This window comes from Alternaria conjuncta, assembly GCF_024043145.1.
Source record: "Alternaria conjuncta strain BMP 0040 chromosome Unknown scaffold_3, whole genome shotgun sequence".
Taxonomy (NCBI): domain Eukaryota; kingdom Fungi; phylum Ascomycota; class Dothideomycetes; order Pleosporales; family Pleosporaceae; genus Alternaria; species Alternaria conjuncta.
Genome location: NW_026250092.1, coordinates 1,343,265 through 1,360,672, shown reverse-complemented (window position 1 = coordinate 1,360,672; position 17,408 = coordinate 1,343,265). Strand labels below are relative to the sequence as shown.

At 51.3% G+C, this 17,408-nt stretch overlaps 8 protein-coding genes across 8 annotated transcripts; 5 read left to right on the top strand and 3 right to left on the bottom strand.

Moving 5' to 3' along the window:
- Positions 1 to 64: 64 nt before the first annotated feature.
- J4E85_002438 (uncharacterized protein) lies at positions 65 to 1,382 on the top strand (the record flags this gene model as incomplete). The annotated part of the gene is made up of 3 exons (XM_051466716.1): positions 65 to 495; positions 631 to 1,162; positions 1,275 to 1,382. The coding sequence occupies 3 exons, from the start codon at positions 65 to 67 to the stop codon at positions 1,380 to 1,382; spliced, it is 1,071 nt and encodes a 356-aa protein (XP_051329571.1).
- Positions 1,383 to 1,860: 478 nt separating this feature from the next.
- On the bottom strand, positions 1,861 to 2,763 carry J4E85_002437 (uncharacterized protein; the record flags this gene model as incomplete). The annotated part of the gene is made up of 2 exons (XM_051466715.1): positions 1,861 to 2,294; positions 2,379 to 2,763. The coding sequence occupies 2 exons, from the start codon at positions 2,761 to 2,763 to the stop codon at positions 1,861 to 1,863; spliced, it is 819 nt and encodes a 272-aa protein (XP_051329570.1).
- Positions 2,764 to 3,314: 551 nt separating this feature from the next.
- Positions 3,315 to 5,047, bottom strand: J4E85_002436 (uncharacterized protein; the record flags this gene model as incomplete). Its single annotated transcript, XM_051466714.1, has 4 exons — positions 3,315 to 3,799; positions 4,100 to 4,525; positions 4,580 to 4,643; positions 4,940 to 5,047. 4 exons carry the CDS (start codon positions 5,045 to 5,047, stop codon positions 3,315 to 3,317), a joined length of 1,083 nt encoding a protein of 360 aa, XP_051329569.1.
- A 318-nt stretch (positions 5,048 to 5,365) lies between these two features.
- On the top strand, positions 5,366 to 6,935 carry J4E85_002435 (uncharacterized protein; the record flags this gene model as incomplete). The annotated part of the gene is made up of 5 exons (XM_051466713.1): positions 5,366 to 5,396; positions 5,450 to 5,470; positions 5,528 to 5,616; positions 5,662 to 5,899; positions 5,947 to 6,935. 5 exons carry the CDS (start codon positions 5,366 to 5,368, stop codon positions 6,933 to 6,935), a joined length of 1,368 nt encoding a protein of 455 aa, XP_051329568.1.
- Positions 6,936 to 7,105: 170 nt separating this feature from the next.
- Positions 7,106 to 8,188, bottom strand: J4E85_002434 (uncharacterized protein; the record flags this gene model as incomplete). The annotated part of the gene is made up of 3 exons (XM_051466712.1): positions 7,106 to 7,766; positions 7,817 to 7,982; positions 8,035 to 8,188. The coding sequence occupies 3 exons, from the start codon at positions 8,186 to 8,188 to the stop codon at positions 7,106 to 7,108; spliced, it is 981 nt and encodes a 326-aa protein (XP_051329567.1).
- A 513-nt stretch (positions 8,189 to 8,701) lies between these two features.
- J4E85_002433 (uncharacterized protein) lies at positions 8,702 to 9,761 on the top strand (the record flags this gene model as incomplete). The annotated part of the gene is made up of 3 exons (XM_051466711.1): positions 8,702 to 8,759; positions 8,816 to 9,251; positions 9,305 to 9,761. 3 exons carry the CDS (start codon positions 8,702 to 8,704, stop codon positions 9,759 to 9,761), a joined length of 951 nt encoding a protein of 316 aa, XP_051329566.1.
- Positions 9,762 to 11,809: 2,048 nt separating this feature from the next.
- On the top strand, positions 11,810 to 12,658 carry ARF6 (ADP-ribosylation factor, Arf Arf6; the record flags this gene model as incomplete). Its single annotated transcript, XM_051466710.1, has 5 exons — positions 11,810 to 11,903; positions 11,950 to 12,135; positions 12,239 to 12,385; positions 12,438 to 12,553; positions 12,614 to 12,658. 5 exons carry the CDS (start codon positions 11,810 to 11,812, stop codon positions 12,656 to 12,658), a joined length of 588 nt encoding a protein of 195 aa, XP_051329565.1.
- A 1,084-nt stretch (positions 12,659 to 13,742) lies between these two features.
- J4E85_002431 (uncharacterized protein) lies at positions 13,743 to 17,399 on the top strand (the record flags this gene model as incomplete). Its single annotated transcript, XM_051466709.1, has 5 exons — positions 13,743 to 15,255; positions 15,302 to 15,549; positions 15,599 to 16,390; positions 16,438 to 16,923; positions 16,992 to 17,399. 5 exons carry the CDS (start codon positions 13,743 to 13,745, stop codon positions 17,397 to 17,399), a joined length of 3,447 nt encoding a protein of 1,148 aa, XP_051329564.1.
- Between the last annotated feature and the right edge of the window lie 9 nt (positions 17,400 to 17,408).

The window sequence follows — 17,408 nt, the reverse complement described above, 5'->3', positions numbered from 1 at the left end:
ATATGAGCTTCCACTCGTTTGCCCCCAACTGTCAAGCAAGCAACACCCCTAACTCAACTCAACCATGTCGATGCAAACTTCCGCTTCAGTTCCTGACCAGCAAGATGGTGTCATGCCAGACTTGCCCGCAATGGGGCAATTCATAGCTACCATGGATGGGTCCGTTCAGTACTCCGAGCAGCTTCCCGACTCTTGCAGTATATGCTGGGAAGACTTCAACTGGGACAATGGCGTTGCAGTGCGCCTTCCATGCGGCCACATCTTCCACAATGAATGTTGTCTCCACTGGATGAAATCAGCCAGTGAGAACCGCAACGCCTGTCCCATGTGCCGGACGGTCTTCTGTCTCTTTAATGCTCTGACACCCGAACAAATACGCGATAACGAAGAAGAGCACAACGAGGCTGTATACAACCGCGAGGCTTACTACTGGCTTATGCGTTACGCTGACTCATGGTACGATGCAGAAATCCGGGATGATCACCCGGATTTAGTGTACATTGTATGCGAAGTGAGGAGGCATTGGCATCGTGAACATCATCCCCAAGCGCACGAGTTTATATGCGACTGGCATGAAGAGATCGGGGACAACTGGCTTGAGCTTATCGTAGCGAATCATATCCGGAACAGGCTCAGCGAGGATGGTCTTGCTGGCTCTAGGGAAAGCCAAGAGCTTGAGACGAGACGCAGTGGGCTAGTGAACTGTGTGAACTGGATGATTAGGGGTTCCAACTTCATTGGCGAAGTCTGGGTCCCGCAGAATATGCAAGAATTCGAAGCGAGGGCCGCGGAGAATGCAGGGGGCAATGAGGATCACCAGCAAGAGCAACACGACGACGACCGTCAGGCTGACGAGGATTCAGAGGACTACGAGAGGTGGGCATCTGCTCATGCCCACGAGCACGAAGAAGGTTCAGAGGATGGCGAAATCCTCGAGGACGCAACCAGTCAAGACCCCTCTGAACTTCCCCATCCTGAAGGCTTCGAACTTTCCGATCCCGAACCAAGTCCAATGAACAGCGGTACAATTGAGCAAGCTATCATAGCACGCAACGATGCTATCCATCAACGTTTCCGGGAAGAACTAAACGCAGAGATCGTCGTAGGAGCCTTGCACGAATTACACGATTTCAGGAGCGCTGAAATACTACCCTATGGAGAAGTACAGCGCCGTCATTCGCGCTCCCAATCTCCATCCCCATCTTCACCATCTCCACCCTCAACATCTCCATCAACAGACTCTCTCTTTCCTCTCCCCCCGGCCACAGAACTAGCCGACCTACCTCCCGCCCATCCCACAGTCTCGCAACAAGACGTGGCCGACACGCGCTCCTGGCTCAGGTCAGAGGGCCACACCATCCTTTGCGAGATGCACAACGTAGCCTCGGTTGTGTATCAAGACGATGGTACTTATGACGTGCATGGTTTTGAAGGAGATTTTTTGGGAGTTGTGAGGGATGCGGATGCGTATCATGTCGTGGGGTGGATTGCGATTTTCTATCGTTATGGAGAGAACGGTGGAGATGTTGGTGGCTCCAGGGGACGGGTGATGCGTCCTGTATAGTAAACTTCCAGTGTACGATATCGGGGCGGTTTCAAATGAGAGATTCGGCGAACGTTACTACTTTCGTGTAGAAATGTATCCAGAGTTTTCTTTGCTCGAAAGTGACGTGGGAGCTTGTAACTGAGTATGTCTGACGTTGCTGTCTTCCAGTGTCGTCCAATTGGTGAAAGAATACGCCAGCCGTGGGTATGCCCCTCCTAAAGCGTGACCGACTTGTGATATCCCCAAACGCCAACGCTATGCATAACAAAATTGCGTGAAAGATGGACCTTCTGTGATATCTCACAGGAGCTCAACTACGCCTTGTCCTCGCCCTCATCATCACTACTTTCCCTCTCTTCCCATCCCACCATCCGTCTCAACACGCGATTCTCTTCTCCCAACTCTTTACATCTGCCCCTCAATCCTTGTTCGACTTCGCTCTGGCATCTTAATGCGCTCCTTGCGTTCTCCGCGACGCGACTCAGCCCAGCCTGCCAGTCTGCGTGTTCAAGCCGCAGCGCCATAGATGTCGAGCGTTCTTGGTCAAGAAGCCCCTGGTAGTGTTTGTGCAGAGCAAGCATGGCGGAGGTTTGCGAATAGGCGTACGGACGAAGTTTATCGAGGAGAAGGGTCAAAGCGGATTCGTAGTCGGTGAGGAGGGCGGAGAGCGATGTATTGGTTGAGGTTAGGGATGCGATGGTTGTTTGCGCGCTCGAGAGCTGTGATTGTAGATGTGCTACTGTCGCTGCTGTAATGTGTGTTAGTATGTGTTCATCCGAGTCCAGACGGGTGATGTCGCCGTCCAAACTCTCTCAATACAGACTCCACATACCATTGATCTCTCCATTAACCTCCCTCATGCCCATTCCACTCGCAATTCTCGGATTGAGCCCACCGACCTCGCCTCCCTCTTCTTGTGCAGCCCTCCCTTGTATCGCAGCGACACCCTCCACGATACCCCTCGTTTGCGCCTTGTTCTCTTCTAGCAATTGACTCAGCTGCTGCACCACCGCCCACAGATGGTTCATGTCCGTCTGCTGGCCGCCGCTGGGTAGGCCATTAACCATTGGAACGCCGTTTTGGCCGCCGCCGTTAACTTGCGATCCTGCAATACTGCCGGCTTGTGAATGTGAGGGAGAGGGCGGGGGGCGATTTTGATTGTGCTGTTGCTGGGCTTGTTGTTGTTGGGAGGACTCGAGGAAAGAGAAGTTGTTCATGGCGACAATAGTGTGGGTGGGTGGTGGAGATTAGGTAGCTGCGGATATTGGTGGAGTTGGCGTGCGGCGCGGGCTTGATGGCTTCGGTAGTCGGGCTTGTGATTGGATTGGAAGTCTGATGGTGGGATCGTAGGCGCCTACCAAGATCTTCTCAGTGACGCGACACTAGATCGGGGTATAGAATGCTTTTCTGCGTCTTGTGCGGGGTCAGGTTGGTTCGCGTTGCGGAGTCTTGAGGCTTGTTGGCGATGCGCTCTGGGACGTGTCCAGATGGCGCTTGCTTGCTTTGGTGCTAGCGGCTTGGCCACACTCCCGAGGTCTATGGCTTGACTGGACAGCGAACCATTGCAGATGGGTATGACTTTTTAGTGATAAGGTATCGATAGTACTAGGTAAAGAAAGCGTGACTAAAGTATGCGAGGGTAAAAAGCAAAAATACACCACAAGAGGTATCCTCTCCCAATGGTATCCAACACTCCACAACGAGACTCGATGCGAGCCTACTATGACCGAAAGTCCATCCCTCCTTGGGGAGCCGAAGTGCTACTCGCTCATCTATCAGGCAGCACATACCTCCTTTCTACACTCATCTCGCGATCTGCCTCATCTTCACCTTCAAACCTCAACCTAACGAGATTGTCCACGCCATCTCCTTCTTTGCCACCATCTTCTTTCTTGACCTTACCATCACTCTGCTTCCAGACAGCCACCACTTCCGCTTTGTAGAAAGTAGTGGTACCTGGGTAGAGAGCAAGCACGTTCTTTCCTTTGCTTAGGTCTGGTAATGTGGTGTTTGATGAGGGTGGTGGGATGGGTATGAGGTGATTGACGGAAGCACGGTATGGAACTGATGGTGTCGGTGGGTCCGGATCAGCATCAATGATTTCGTACCGACGTTGCTTTCCTTCGCCGATTACGGATGTCACGCGGCATAAGATGCCCTCGCCCTCGAACGACATGGAGGACGCCGAAGAGCGATTCTTCGCGTTGTTTCGGTAGAGGACCTCGGTCTGTGGCGAAAGACGTGGTCGGATTTCTATAATAATATCGTCAGTTGACGTGGTGTCTGAAGGGACTTGGGATGATGTGTAAAAAGGGCGCTGTGATAGAAGAGATGGTACATGGTGGCATGAGCACATAAAAAGAAGTATGAGATCAGATGAGGTGAGATTATGAGCTTGCCTATCCGACTACAAACCTCGAACAAGCCGAAAGGAAAAATGCCAGTGGGTATCGTCTGCCGTCTAAGGTGAACGCCGATAGCAAAGTACAGCTCAACGCTTGGTCTTGTACTTGATTGTGGGCTTGGTTTTGGAAGGAGGAAGAACCATCTTACCCTTACCCGAGTCGTCTTCGTCCATCTTCACACTGCCCTCTCTCGCAACAGGTACCGATCCTGCTCTGCTACTGCCCGACTTGGCTACCAGTCGATCTTTCTGACTGCTGATAACGACCTTCGGACTGGGACCTCCAGGACTGTCCGCAGCCATGCTGTCGCGGTCGTCGATGTTGTCGTTATGCTTTCGCTTGCCTTGGCGGTCGCGTCCAGACTTTCCGTGCCCAACGCTGGTGGCTCGTGATGCTGAGGGCGGGGCCTCTTCCGACTGACGGAGGGCAGCCAGGAGTTCTATCTGAGTGGAGACATCGTTGCCGCCTTCGACCTGCTGGAGAAGGGTCTGTGCCTCGTTTAGATTACGTATGTTTTCGCGCAGGAGGTCTTCAAGCTCGTCATCAATACGGGCTGAGGTTTCCTCGCCGCGGTCTAGCCGGGTTAGCACAGTGGGACGAATGTGTAGTAGTCAGTTGGGCAACGAACGCTGACGAGCAGACTGTTCTGCGACGAGGGCGGTGATTTTCTCTTGCAAGGCATCCGACTCTTTCTGCGGCATGTCAGCAAGGAAGCGGATTTATGTGTAGATGATTTATGTAATGCATGCGACAAGGCACGGTCTGTGTAATACCATGCATTTGTCGGCGCGTCTGGCATCTGTCTTGATCTGTTTCCAGAGATCCCGCTCCTCCTCTGGATCTCTTCCATATTTATTTCGGTTATGGCCCACGTAGCCGTCAGAATCGCGAAGACTACGCGGTATTTCGCTCATGGTGAGGAATGCTGGCGATAGATATGGAGATGCAGATTGTAATGCTGGTGTTAATGAAGAAAGTATATTCGTACCATGAGTTGATCAACGCGACGTCCGTCAGCTTTGATCGAGTTCCAGAGGGCTCTTTCCTCGTCGAACTCCTCCTTCAACTGACCACGGGGCCTGCTGCGGGCTGCCATGTTGAGGAAGTTGTGGCCCGTCAACTCCCCAGCTCTTTTCGTGTTACCTAAGGCGCTGCAGATAGTTCATGTGGTGGTGTGGAAGCGACAGACTGAGGTGGAGGAAGGGAAGTAGCTGCAGATGATCAACGTCGGGGCATGTAGTCGGCGGGATGCAGGGTAGGGTACGCTAGTCATGGGAGAGGGGATGAGCCTAAACCAACGGCAGGGTGACGATTGTGCGGGACCAAACAAGTGGACCCCGCCCAGAGCTCCTCCGCCAATTCGCGGCATCGCAATACATACGCAACCTCCACACTCGACCGAACCATATTCAAGATGCGGAACCCTCTTATCAGACTGGAATGCGGTAGGACTAGATAGTGAAATTGGTTTGAGCCAACATTGACTAACTATTTTCAGGTGTGAACAGCTACGACTGGGGTGCGTGCCCCGCGTCATCACTCACCTTCGCCCCAGCAGTATGCTGAACCAACGCAGGCAAAGTCGGCAAAGAGTCTGCAGCCGCCAAGTTCCACGCTGCAAACGCTTCAGACTTCTCGATTGAAGAGGAGAAGCCATATGCCGAGGTATGAAATTCCGGCCTGCGATTGACGCGTCGTTGACACGGTTAGCTATGGATGGGCACACACCCGTCGCTCCCTTCCAAAGACAAGGAAACCCAGCGAACGCTTCTCGACCTCTTCGAAGAAAACCAAGCCCTGTTATCAACAGAGATTGCCGAGCGCTATGAGAACAAGCTTCCCTTCCTGTTCAAGGTCCTCTCCATCAACAAGGCCCTGAGCATCCAGGCACACCCGAACAAGAAGCTTGCCGAACAGTTGCATGCAAGCGACCCCAAGAACTACCCAGGTCAGCATAATTACGGAAATTTCCAACATAAGTACTGACCTTACTAGATGACAACCACAAGCCCGAAATGACCATTGCGGTCACTCCCTTCGACGGCCTCTGCGGCTTCCGACCCCTCGCCGAAATCGCACACTTCCTGAAGACCGTCCCTTCATTGCGCAAGCTCGTCGGCGAAGAAGAGGCGAAGAAGTTTGAAGACACCATCAGTGGCAAGGAGACATCGGACAAGGAAGAGGATATGCAGGAGAACAAAAAGGCTCTGCAGTCTGCCTTTACAAAGCTCATGAACACGGACAAGGACGCGCTATCATCTGCCAGCGAAGAGCTTGTCAAGGCAGCGGAGTCTGAGGGCGACAAGTTCGCGGACGGCGGCCCACCCTCCAACGACGGGAAAGAACTCGCAGACCTTGTCGTACGCCTCAACTCTCAATTCCCCGGTGACATTGGCCTCTTCGTCCAGTTCTTCCTCAACTACGTTAAGCTCGACATCGGCGAAGCCATGTTCCTCAAGGCTGATGACATTCACGCCTACCTCTCCGGCGACATCATCGAGTGCATGGCGAGCTCTGACAACGTTGTCCGCGCAGGCTTCACACCCAAGTTCAAGGACGTGGACAACCTGACGAAAATGTTAACCTACAGCTATGCGCCGATCAGCGAGCAAAAGATGGAGCCTAGAGACTACTCACAGGTCAGACTGAACGCACCAGCGTATAGCTCCAACAGCAGCAACAAGCTGTACAACCCACCGATCCCCGAATTCGCCGTAGTAAGGACTGCGCTTAACCGGGTAGGTGGAAAGGCGACATTTGATCCGATCGATGGACCAAGCATCATCCTGTGCACCAAGGGCAAGGGAACGATTAGCGTGGGACCAAAGGAGGAGGAGATCAAGGAGGGCTACGTCTACTTCGTTGGTGCCACTGCTGAGGTCGTCATCAAGAGCGATGTTGATGCCGAGGACGAGGAGGGCGCAGAGGGCTTGGTAACATTCAAGGCATTCTGCGAGCTCGAAGACGGCAAAGGCAAGCTATGAGACATGAGATATGAACAAAAGGGTACGACAACGACTTGATGATATGACGACAAGAGAAACGTCTTCTTGCTATATTGTATTTGGCTACATAATACATCTATCATCTATGAGTGGTATCACAATGCTATGAGTCGCTAAGTCTAGAACAACAAGGGGAGTGAAGTGTCGCCTTACTCCGGCAAACTCCTCATGACACCCTCAAACGCTACCAATGCCATGGCATTCGCCGGGAACGCCCTGAGGAAGCATGGCACGAAACCCCGCCAGTACCCTTTCCAACCTTGCTCCCTGTACACCGCTTTCGCGGCATCTCTCCACCTCGGAAACTTTCTTTGTGCCAGCGGATCCGTCATGATACGCTGCTTAATCACATCGCTCGGATAGCTCGTCAACCAAAAAACCTGCGCCGACAAACCCCCCGCCCAGAAATTGACAGCGGGAGCAGACAGCGAAGTCCGCTGTTGCAGCTGCCGTGTAAAAAGGTCATAGGTTCCCCACCAGAAGCAGAAGAATGTGCGGAAGAGCAGTGTAGCGCTGAGACCATGGTACACACCCCTCATTCCATGACCAGTGTATATCTTCTTGAGGCAGTCGATTGGTCCGGAGTAAAGACGTGACTTCTTATCCGCGGCGTACTGGACTTGCAGACGTGCTTTGATGTGTTCCACCGGCGCGGCGATGAAGGATACGGTCCATCCTGCCATTGTGCCTGCTAACGCGTGGCCGTATACGGGTAGTTTACGCTGCTGTTCGCCGAATTGGAGGTGTGAGGGGGGGTTGAAGACACGGTCGTTGAGGACGCGGCGGTAGACGCTTAGGGAGCCTAGCATACTTTGTGGTGTTAGTATGGTGAGTTGTTTGGGGGGTATGTGTCTGCGTACATCGAGTCCATGAACATCCATCCTACAAGCGGTGGTGTAGCGCCCTTGTACAACCCCGCGAAGCCTTCTTTGCGGAGTGTTTGCATCAGACAATCTACCGGGCCACGGAAATGGCTTTTCTCGGTCGTTTGGAGGCGGACTTTCACCGTGTCGAAGGGGTGACCGACTATCTCTGTTAGCCATGTTCAATGCATGTGCTGGGGAGAATGTTTATTTACCAGACAACTTCGCAATGCCGCTGAACACCCCAGCGACAAAGCCGCGGTAGTGCTTGGGAGACTTCTTCGGCTCATCAGAGGTAGCTATCAGCGCGGTGGCCGCTGGCTGTGAGTCGCTAGTCTTCGTCTTCAGGTTCAGGGCTGAGGTAGCCATTGTCGCGTCGCTGTTCTCCGGTACAATATCGGAATCATGCCTCGCGTCCAAGAAAAAGCACAAAAGGCATCCAACACGTCAAAAAGATCACGAAGAAGCGAAGGTAGGGAGAAGCAGGGCCGTCGAACAATTCAAACCATTATTCTCGGTGGAATTGTCAGCAGCGGTCAGTAGGCAACTTGCAGGTTCCGCATATCGGAAACGTACAAGCGCCCGCGATGTGGTGACGATGTCGACAGGGCCGAGAGATCGGTGTTCGGACCCCCGAAAGTCGCGTTTTAGTGCCTTCCAAGGTTGTCTCTCCAGGGCTGGACCCTTGAGATTGGCTTGCCAGATTGGTACGATGGTTCCTTCATAGATTAGCGGCTGCCCCTCCATATGCACTTGCGATCGTGTGCGACCGAGGATGGCGCGGTTTGATCTTTCTGTTGCTAATCGACTGTTGTCGCTCTCACTAACTTTTTAATAACTTTGTTGGCGCGCGCGCATTCGATACACGTGTTCTAGGTAACCATGTCGGCGACTACGAGTGCGACTACAGCGCCCGCTGCGGGTGTAGAGTCGAAGAAAGGTATGTTGGATGTTTGGCGGGGCGCGTTTGGAAGAGCTATACTGACATCGGCGCAGTATGGACGACCCTCATCACCAACACGGCATACCTCACCGGTCTCCTTACCCTCGACTACTCGCTCAAGAAGCACGGCACAAAGTACCCGCTCATCGCTTTGTACACGGATACCTTCCCCGAAGAAGGCCACAAGGCGCTCGATGAGCGCGGCATACCGAAACAGCATGTCAAGTACCTGCTGCCAATCAAGTCCAAGGACTTCACCGCAGACCCGCGCTTCTACGACTGCTGGAGCAAGCTTACGCCGTTCTCGCTCGAGGAGTATGAGAGGGTGGTACAGCTAGACAGTGACATGTTGGTCTTGCAGAACATGGACGAGCTCATGGACTTGCAGCTGGACGCACCGAGTACAGGCGGAAAGGGCGATAGAGTGTTTGCAGCGAGCCACGCATGCGTGTGCAATCCGCTCAAGAAGCCGCACTACCCCAAGGACTGGTATGTCTCTTTCCCTTCATATGCATATGATATGTAGACTAACACAACTCTAGGATACCAGAGAACTGCGCCTTCACAACCCAACACGCCGACCCCACCACCGCCCAGCACACAGGCGCCCCCTCAACTGCCGGCCTCCGCATGCCCAACGGCGGCCTCCAAGTCGTAAACCCCTCGCTCGCAACCTACAACCTGATCCTCGAGCAGCTCTCCAACGAGGCATCCGGCGACTACGACTTCGCTGACCAATCGCTGCTGGGCGATCTGTTCAACGGTCGCTGGGTTACGCTGCCGTATACCTACAATGCGCTCAAGACGCTGAGGAATAAGGGCGTGCATGATGTGATCTGGAGGGATGAGAATGTCAAGAATATTCATTATATTCTTAGTCCGAAGCCCTGGGAGGAGGACGATGGGAAGTCAATGTGGGAGACGCATCAGTGGTGGTGGGATGTTAATAACGAGAGGAGGAAGGAGGAGAAGAGCCGGGGGATTGATGATGGATTCTAAGCTCTCACGATGTAGTGGGGTCGTTGCATAGTGGTCGGCGTAGAGGTGTAGAGTAGTACGAGAAACTTGGGCGAGCATCTTACGAGAAGCCCTGGAGGCGTTGCATAGTGGTGGGGTAGGGAGAATAATGCCCTGCATAAAAAGTATTTGGCAGCCATGGAGGAAGAATACATTCCATCCAATGAAGACTACGTTCCGATTATTGAACAGCTCACGTATGGCTCACGAACACCTTCCTTTTCGGTAGCACGGCTTTGTATCACGTGTCTAAAGTAAGCCTTAGGCTTTAGTATTTCTTAACTATAGAAACTTAGAAAAATCTTAACTTAATAACTAAAGTATACTATTATAGTTATATACTACTAATACTTAAAAAAAATAGAATTATAAAATCTTTATACTTATATATTAATTTTTTTATACTTATTTCTATTTACATACTTTAAGATAGTAACTACTTTTATCTTTTAATAAGTAGGCTTAATATTATAAGTATACTTTAGTTACTTAATATATACTACTTATTTTATTAATAACTTTTATATTAAGTAGTAGAAGTTTACTAACTTTACTATACTTTTTAAAGCTACTTATAATTACTTTAAAAAAGTAAATTTATAAGTAAATTTTTACTTTATAGTAGTAGCTAATTTTATTTATAGTAATATAAGCTTTAGTACTAATATTAAATTTTTTACTTAAAGTAAATATAACGCTCTTAAATAACTTTATAAGAAAGTTTTTACTTAAACTACTACTACTAGTAATAATAACTTTTTTATTAATATTAAAAGCTAAAGTTAGAAAAAGTTTAAAAATTAAGTAAAATATATTTTAGTTAAAGTTTAAGAGTAAAATAATAAAAAAGATTAAATTAGTAAACTAGTAATTAATAAGCTTATAGGCATGCACTATAACGTCTTCTACAGCGTAACATTAGGCACAGCTTTGTACACGATGTTTTTTAAGTTTCCTTTAGGCTTGGCGCTAGGGTTCCTCCCCGATTCAGTAATCCCTCAAGCTCGGTAGTTATGCTTCTTTCAACACATGGTCCGCACGGTGTACCACGTCATGGTGGACGGTACTAACCCTGCATGGCCAGTGTACAGGCCTTGTGAAGAACTATTCGTAACGCGGACCAACATTTGACTATAGCAGTCAGGCTCGGGCAGTTGGAGGGACGATTCGAGCAACCAGTCGCAGAAAACTTCTTGCATCGGCTTATTTCGCCCGAGATAACAGGCCTCGACGATATTTGAGCCGGCTATAGCAGAGACTAAATCCCGAAGGAGGGCTAGCCAAACGGGAAGATCGGAATACGTCACGGTAACGCCGTGTGTACAGGCAAGATGCAGTGAGTGAACTGCTGCCAGTTCCCACGCGAACGGCGCAGACCCCACGGCTTCATCAATCTCAGGAGTAGCGCCGCGTACCTGCGTTTGCCGGCATTCGGTGAATCGAACGGCGGCGGCAAAGTCACACGGCAGGAGAGGCTGCTGGAAACTATATGGCTAGCTGCAGCTATCGTGCAGCCAACGCGCATGCAGATGCAGCGAGTAACGCATGCGGAGACCCTTTGCTTCATCTTAGCCAAGATTCGCAATCAAAGGGCGTCGTCGAGCTGTGAGCCCCTTTTCGCCGACTGAGGCAAAAGCAGGAGAGGCGGTGATGGAGGTGTGTGGTTGGCGTGTAGGATGAACCCGTCACGATCAAGCCGTTGGGCGGAGCACAGACGTTTGGCAGCTGCGATCTGCAACGCGCCTGCTGCGGTTTCACTCCTGAGCAGCGTGAAACCTCATTTCATGAACAGCGCCAGCGCCCACGCGAGACCCTGTCCCGAGTCGCTACACATTTGCATCTCCTGTGCCGTCTACATCTTGACGTCTCCTCCCACACACGACCACCATTGAATCTCACCCTCACGCCTTATCACGCCCGACAGCCTGCCGTCTACCGTCCTCCGTCGCGCGCACTAGTTATAGCTCGCTTTCGCCGATATACCGCCCACTCGACACCACCACCCAGTCCATAACGCGTAAATCAGCACCATGGGGGGTTCAATATCCAAGATGATGGCCAAGGTCTTCGGCTCCAAGGAGATGCGCCTGCTGATGCTGGGCCTCGACGCCGCCGGGAAGACCAGTACGCACCACCATCACACCACATACACTGTCGCTAACTCCCCCAGCCATCCTCTACAAGCTCAAGCTCGACCAGGACGTCACCACGATCCCGACCGTCGGCTTCAACGTCGAGACCGTCACATACAAGAACACCAAATTCAACGTCTGGGACGTCGGCGGCCAGGACAAGATCCGTCCGCTCTGGAGACACTACTTCTCTGGTATGTTGGGCCGCGGAGGCACGGTTCCGGGTAGGCGAGTCGACATGCACGCGACTGCATGCGCATGGCTCCTACCTTGCCCGGCCTCCTATGATATCCATCAATTGAACGACGTGGCTAATCGCAATCGCAGGCACCCAAGGTCTCATCTTCGTCATCGACTCCAACGACCGCACCCGCATCGACGAGGCCAAGCAGGAACTCACAAGGATCATCCAGGACCGAGAAATGAAGGATGCGCTGTTGCTGGTGTTTGCGAACAAGCAGGATCTCAGCGGAGGTGCGTACATGCCAGAAGTTGTATGTGAGGGATATTGGCTGACATGACATAGCTATGCGACCAAAGGAAGTCTCGGACCGTCTGCAATTAGACAAGATCGCCAAAGACCACGTATGGAAGGTGGAGCCCAGCTGCGCGACAACAGGAGAGGGTATCTTTGAAGGATTGGTACGTTTCGATCTCCCCAGCATAAACTATTTGCGCCTTCATCAACTAACACCTCCACAGGCCTGGCTCTCCAACAACGTCAAGCTACCACCCGGCGCCAAATAAACGTCTTCCTACCCACCGCGATCCGCGCATCCCCGTCCCTCTCTCACACACTGTCCGCGATACCTGAACGACTTGCATGCTCTTCCCTGCATATACCCGGTTTTGTCCTCTTTACTTAATGTCGCACTTACTCTTATCGTCTTGTAATCTTCTTAATTGGGACTTGTACATTAGATATGTACAAATCTTGTTTTTTTGTCTTGTGTGTAGATCCTTTTCCTGTTGTGGTCCGAAGATGGGTGCCTGGCTGGGCTGACTGGTTGGTTGGCTAGTTGGGCTGTCTATAAGTAAGCGATACTGATATTACCTCCGTGTGTGTGTTTTTTGAGGTCGTGGTGGTGTGGGTGGTGATGTGGATTCTTTGACGTCTAATATCTAGGTTGGCCGCGACTACCTCCTCGGACGCCACTTCCGAATCCGTCCTTGCGACTTCCTTTCCCAGCCCTCATCAACTATGGATCTTTCAACCCCACTACTTCTCCTCCTCTGACATACGCCTTTAGCATTTCCACGTTACGATCACAGCTCACTCGAGTTCCTTCACGATCACCGGCGCTTGCTGCACTCAACGGAATGTGTGCGCGTTGGAGCACACTACACAAGCAACCCTTAATGCACTGCTCGTATGGAGGTGAGTTGCGCTCTCAACAAGCCGAACCTTCGTCACTGAGCAAGAGCTAATTGTAAGATTTGGATACATGGCACTAAGCTTGCGCATTAGTGTTGTCTAACCTGCGTTCATTCTGAAGTCGCTTCACTAACGTCTAACATTGAATTAGCAGGTTTGAGACACAACAAGACTTCGTAGATCGGGTGGGGGCGCTCTTTGTTGTTCGAAAACTGCCACCCAAACATGATTGTGCTGGCTTGTCTCACGACGGCAGCAAGCAATGAGACATACACAAAGATGGGTATATGAAGATGCTGGAGAACGGCGTTAGAATCGGCAGCAGCTGTCTGACTCTTCGAGACAAGACAGTATCAGTCTCTAGGCTACGTAGCACACACACTTCCTTATCTTCCAACCAACCTTGGAAACTCACATTTCACTCTCGCATCAACACGAACGACAAGTTATCTCAGCATGGCCGGTAAGAAGAAAGGCAAAGTCGCGGATCAAGCGCTCAGCGCCAAAGAGATACAGAAGATCAAGAACAGCATGGCGGAGTTCGTCAAAGACCCGTCTTCGAAGACCAAGCACTGGGCCACACTAGCTGAACCCAAGAAACCAGCTGCTAATAAACTCTACGAGGAGTTGATCCGTAGCGACGACTATCCCGGTGACCCTAATGATTCCACTAGAGCGGCGTCTGCTGGAGCGAGCGGACCAGCTGCTACGACCGGAAATCCCAATGCCTCTCTACCTGTCTCTGGTACTAATGTAGCAGCCGCCCCTCAGGGTCCCATCATACCTACTGGCGATGAGAGTAACACTTTCGAAACCGAAGATTCCGATGGAGAAACTGCATCGGATAGAGCGAATGCTCAAAGCCTCGTTATTAATGTCAGCACTGATCGCGGGATGCCTGATCCTAGCGCAGCTCTATCAGGGAAGACTGAAGGTGTAGACTGGACTGTCGACGAATGGGAGCTGGGTCTTAACTTCCAAAAACTCATCGAGAGCGATAAGGAAACTCCATTCCCCATTCGATCAGATTTTCAGCAGGCCGGACCGAACGTATTCACAAACCGCTTCCGTGTCGACATTAAGCCCAAAGTAGTCCTCCATGAGTTCGAGATCGTCGGTATGCCTTCCGGAGTATCGCGTAGAATGAAGAAGTTCTACGTTGATACAGCAATCGACAAGTCAACCATACTCCAGAACAACAAGGACTACTTCGCAACGGATTACAACAAAACCATCGTTACTTGGAAGGACCTTCAGACAGAGCTCAACGAAGGAACCAAGTGGAGTAAGAAACACAGCGGATGGCACCTTGTCGATATCAAAGATGGTGAATACCATATGCTGTCGCTCTACCTCAAGCACATACGCGTCGTGGACACCGGAACGCTAGAGCGATACGTCAAATCGGATACAGGCGATGATGGCTGGAACCCCCTTACTTGGAATCAACAAGCAGACGACAACAGTCCCAACAAAGACACTGTCATCAACGCTCTCAACATCGTCATCTCCAAGTGCTTTGAAGGTGGCGTTTTTCGGTTGGGCGCAAACAAGTTCTTCATCGAAGCTGGTAATGAGCCTTTAGTCGGTAGTCCTCTTTCCACTATCCGCGGTTACTTCTACTCCATACGCCCTGGCATGGGTCATATCCTTCTGAATGTCAACGCCTGTACGAGTGCTTTTTTGCAGCCTGTAACGCTCGATGAACTCATGAGCGCAGCAAACCAGAAGCTGTTTGGGAAAGACTACCCTAGTTTCCTTACTGGTCTCCGTGTTTACATCGACTACACCCGCGGCGATACTGAGAAAGCCCAGAGTTCCGACATGAACAAGGATGAGTCGAGGATAAAGAAGATATGTGGATTGGGTAAGCCTTGCAAGGAGCAAAAGTTCAATCTCAAGACAAGGAACGACGAAGGCCAAGTCGTGGATGAGCGGGAGACAGATGTCGCAGCCTATTTGCGTGACAGTAAGTGCTTGGCTGCTGCTTTGTGAAGCCTTCTAACGAAGCTTAGGATACGGTATGGACTTACAACATCCGGAGTTGCCCGCGGTGAACTTGGGAAGTCGGCAAAGGGAGACCTGGTTCGCACCCGAGAAGTTGGTAGTCATGCCATACCAGATTTACTCGCGCACAGTACCAGGAAACCTGATGAGCGGCATGCATGCAGTTGCTTGTAGGATGCCGGAGATCAATCGTGGACTGATCGAAGGCGAAGGCATGAGTAAGCTGCGGATCAATGCTAGCCCGGTACCGCCTGAGGTGAGTTTATACTATCTTTTCGGAGTGTTGTACTAACCATTCGAACCAGCTTCAATCAATACCCATCACGGTCAGCTCGAAGATGTTTGTTGTACCATCGACCACACTGAAGAATCCGAAGATCAAGTACGGCAGTGGCCAAAGCTTCATCATGGACGCTTCTGCTCAGTGGGACCTTGCGGACAAAGAGTTTCTTCACACGAGTTCCTCCGCGAAAAAGCCCGTCATCAGAAAGTATGTGGTCATACACGAAAAGTGGGTGCCCGTCGACAGGGTTACACAAATCAAGAACAACTTCGAGGGACAAATGAGCAGCAGAAATGTCGGCCAAGCTCAGAACGTGTACACAGGCACGGTCAATCTCAAGGATAAGGCCCGCCGCGTCCCAGATATCTTGCGAAAAGAGCTTGATGAATCCAGAAAAATCCAGGCTGATCTAGTCATTCTCATCCTTCAAAAACGAGATCAGGACGTGTACTCCTCCTTCAAGTACCTAGCCGACAGAATCTTCGGGCTTCATACAATGGTTTTCGTCGAGAGGAGCAACTTCAAAGGGGGCGAATGGAATAAGTCGGGTCTCGACCAATATGTTGGAAACGTTATGATGAAGGCCAACCTCAAGTTTCAAGGCATCAACCATACCGTGGAGTCCAACAATTCGAACTTCGGCGATATCACCAAAACGTTGGAAAATACCCTGGTCCTGGGTGCAGATGTCACCCATCCGAGCGGCGGAGCTTTACCTGGATGCCCTTCAATTGCTGCAGTCGTGGGCTCTATTGAGAATACAGGAGGCAAATTCCTCGGATCCATCAGGCTGCAAGGAGAGGCAAACAAGGAAGTGAGTACTGGAAGACGACGTCGCTGGAGCATCGCTAATGAGGACAGATGATCGACCCTGAGAAGCTCACAGATATGGTAGCCGAGAGAGTATCCGACTGGTACTACCAGAACCAGAATACCTACCCCAAGAATATTCTTTACTATCGCGATGGAGTCTCGGACTCTCAATTCAAAACCGTCAAGGATGAAGAGGTGCCCTGCATAGTCGAGGGCTTCAACGCCTTCGTCAAGCAGTCCAAGGACCAGGGTAAAGGCAAAGGCAAGGCAGTTGACCCTCCGGAGCCAAAAATCACTGCGTTAGTCGTTACTAAGCGGCATCATACACGCTTTTACCCGCAAAAGGTCCAAGACAGACAAGACGACAACCACAACTGCAAGCCGGGGACTCTTGTAGAGCGTGGTGTTACCTCGCCCTACTTCGCCGACTTCTACTTGCAGTCACACAACGGTATCAAGGGTACCGCAAAACCAGCACACTACTGGCTGTTGCAGAACGACATGGGCATGAACAGCATGAACCTCCAGTATCTGGTAAGAGAGAGCGACCCTTTTGACTACACACCTTCGAAACAAAAACAGCGCTAACATGAACAACCCAGACCCACAACCTCTGCCACACCTACGTCCGCGCTACCATGGGAGTCTCCTACGCCGCACCAGCCTACTACGCGGACAGACTATGCGAACGAGCCCGCTGCTACATCCGCGAATTCCTCGTCCCCTCCGAAGAGGCTCGTAAAGACATCGAAGATCGCCGCAAGCGAGAAGAGCGGGTCCGCGGTCTCTTGACTCCTAAAAAATACGACAAGGAAGTTGAGAAGAACAAGACGCGAGCGGAGCGGACGAAGGAGCGAGAGGAGCTGAAGGAGAAGAAAGAGGCAGTGGAAGAGGCGCTCAAGAAATACGTCTTCGATAAGGCGGTAGCGTCGTTCAGTGACGATGTCAATGATCCGCACTACGATCAACAGAAGCGGAATCAGCTCTTGAAGACGATGTACTGGATGTGAGATGGTGGC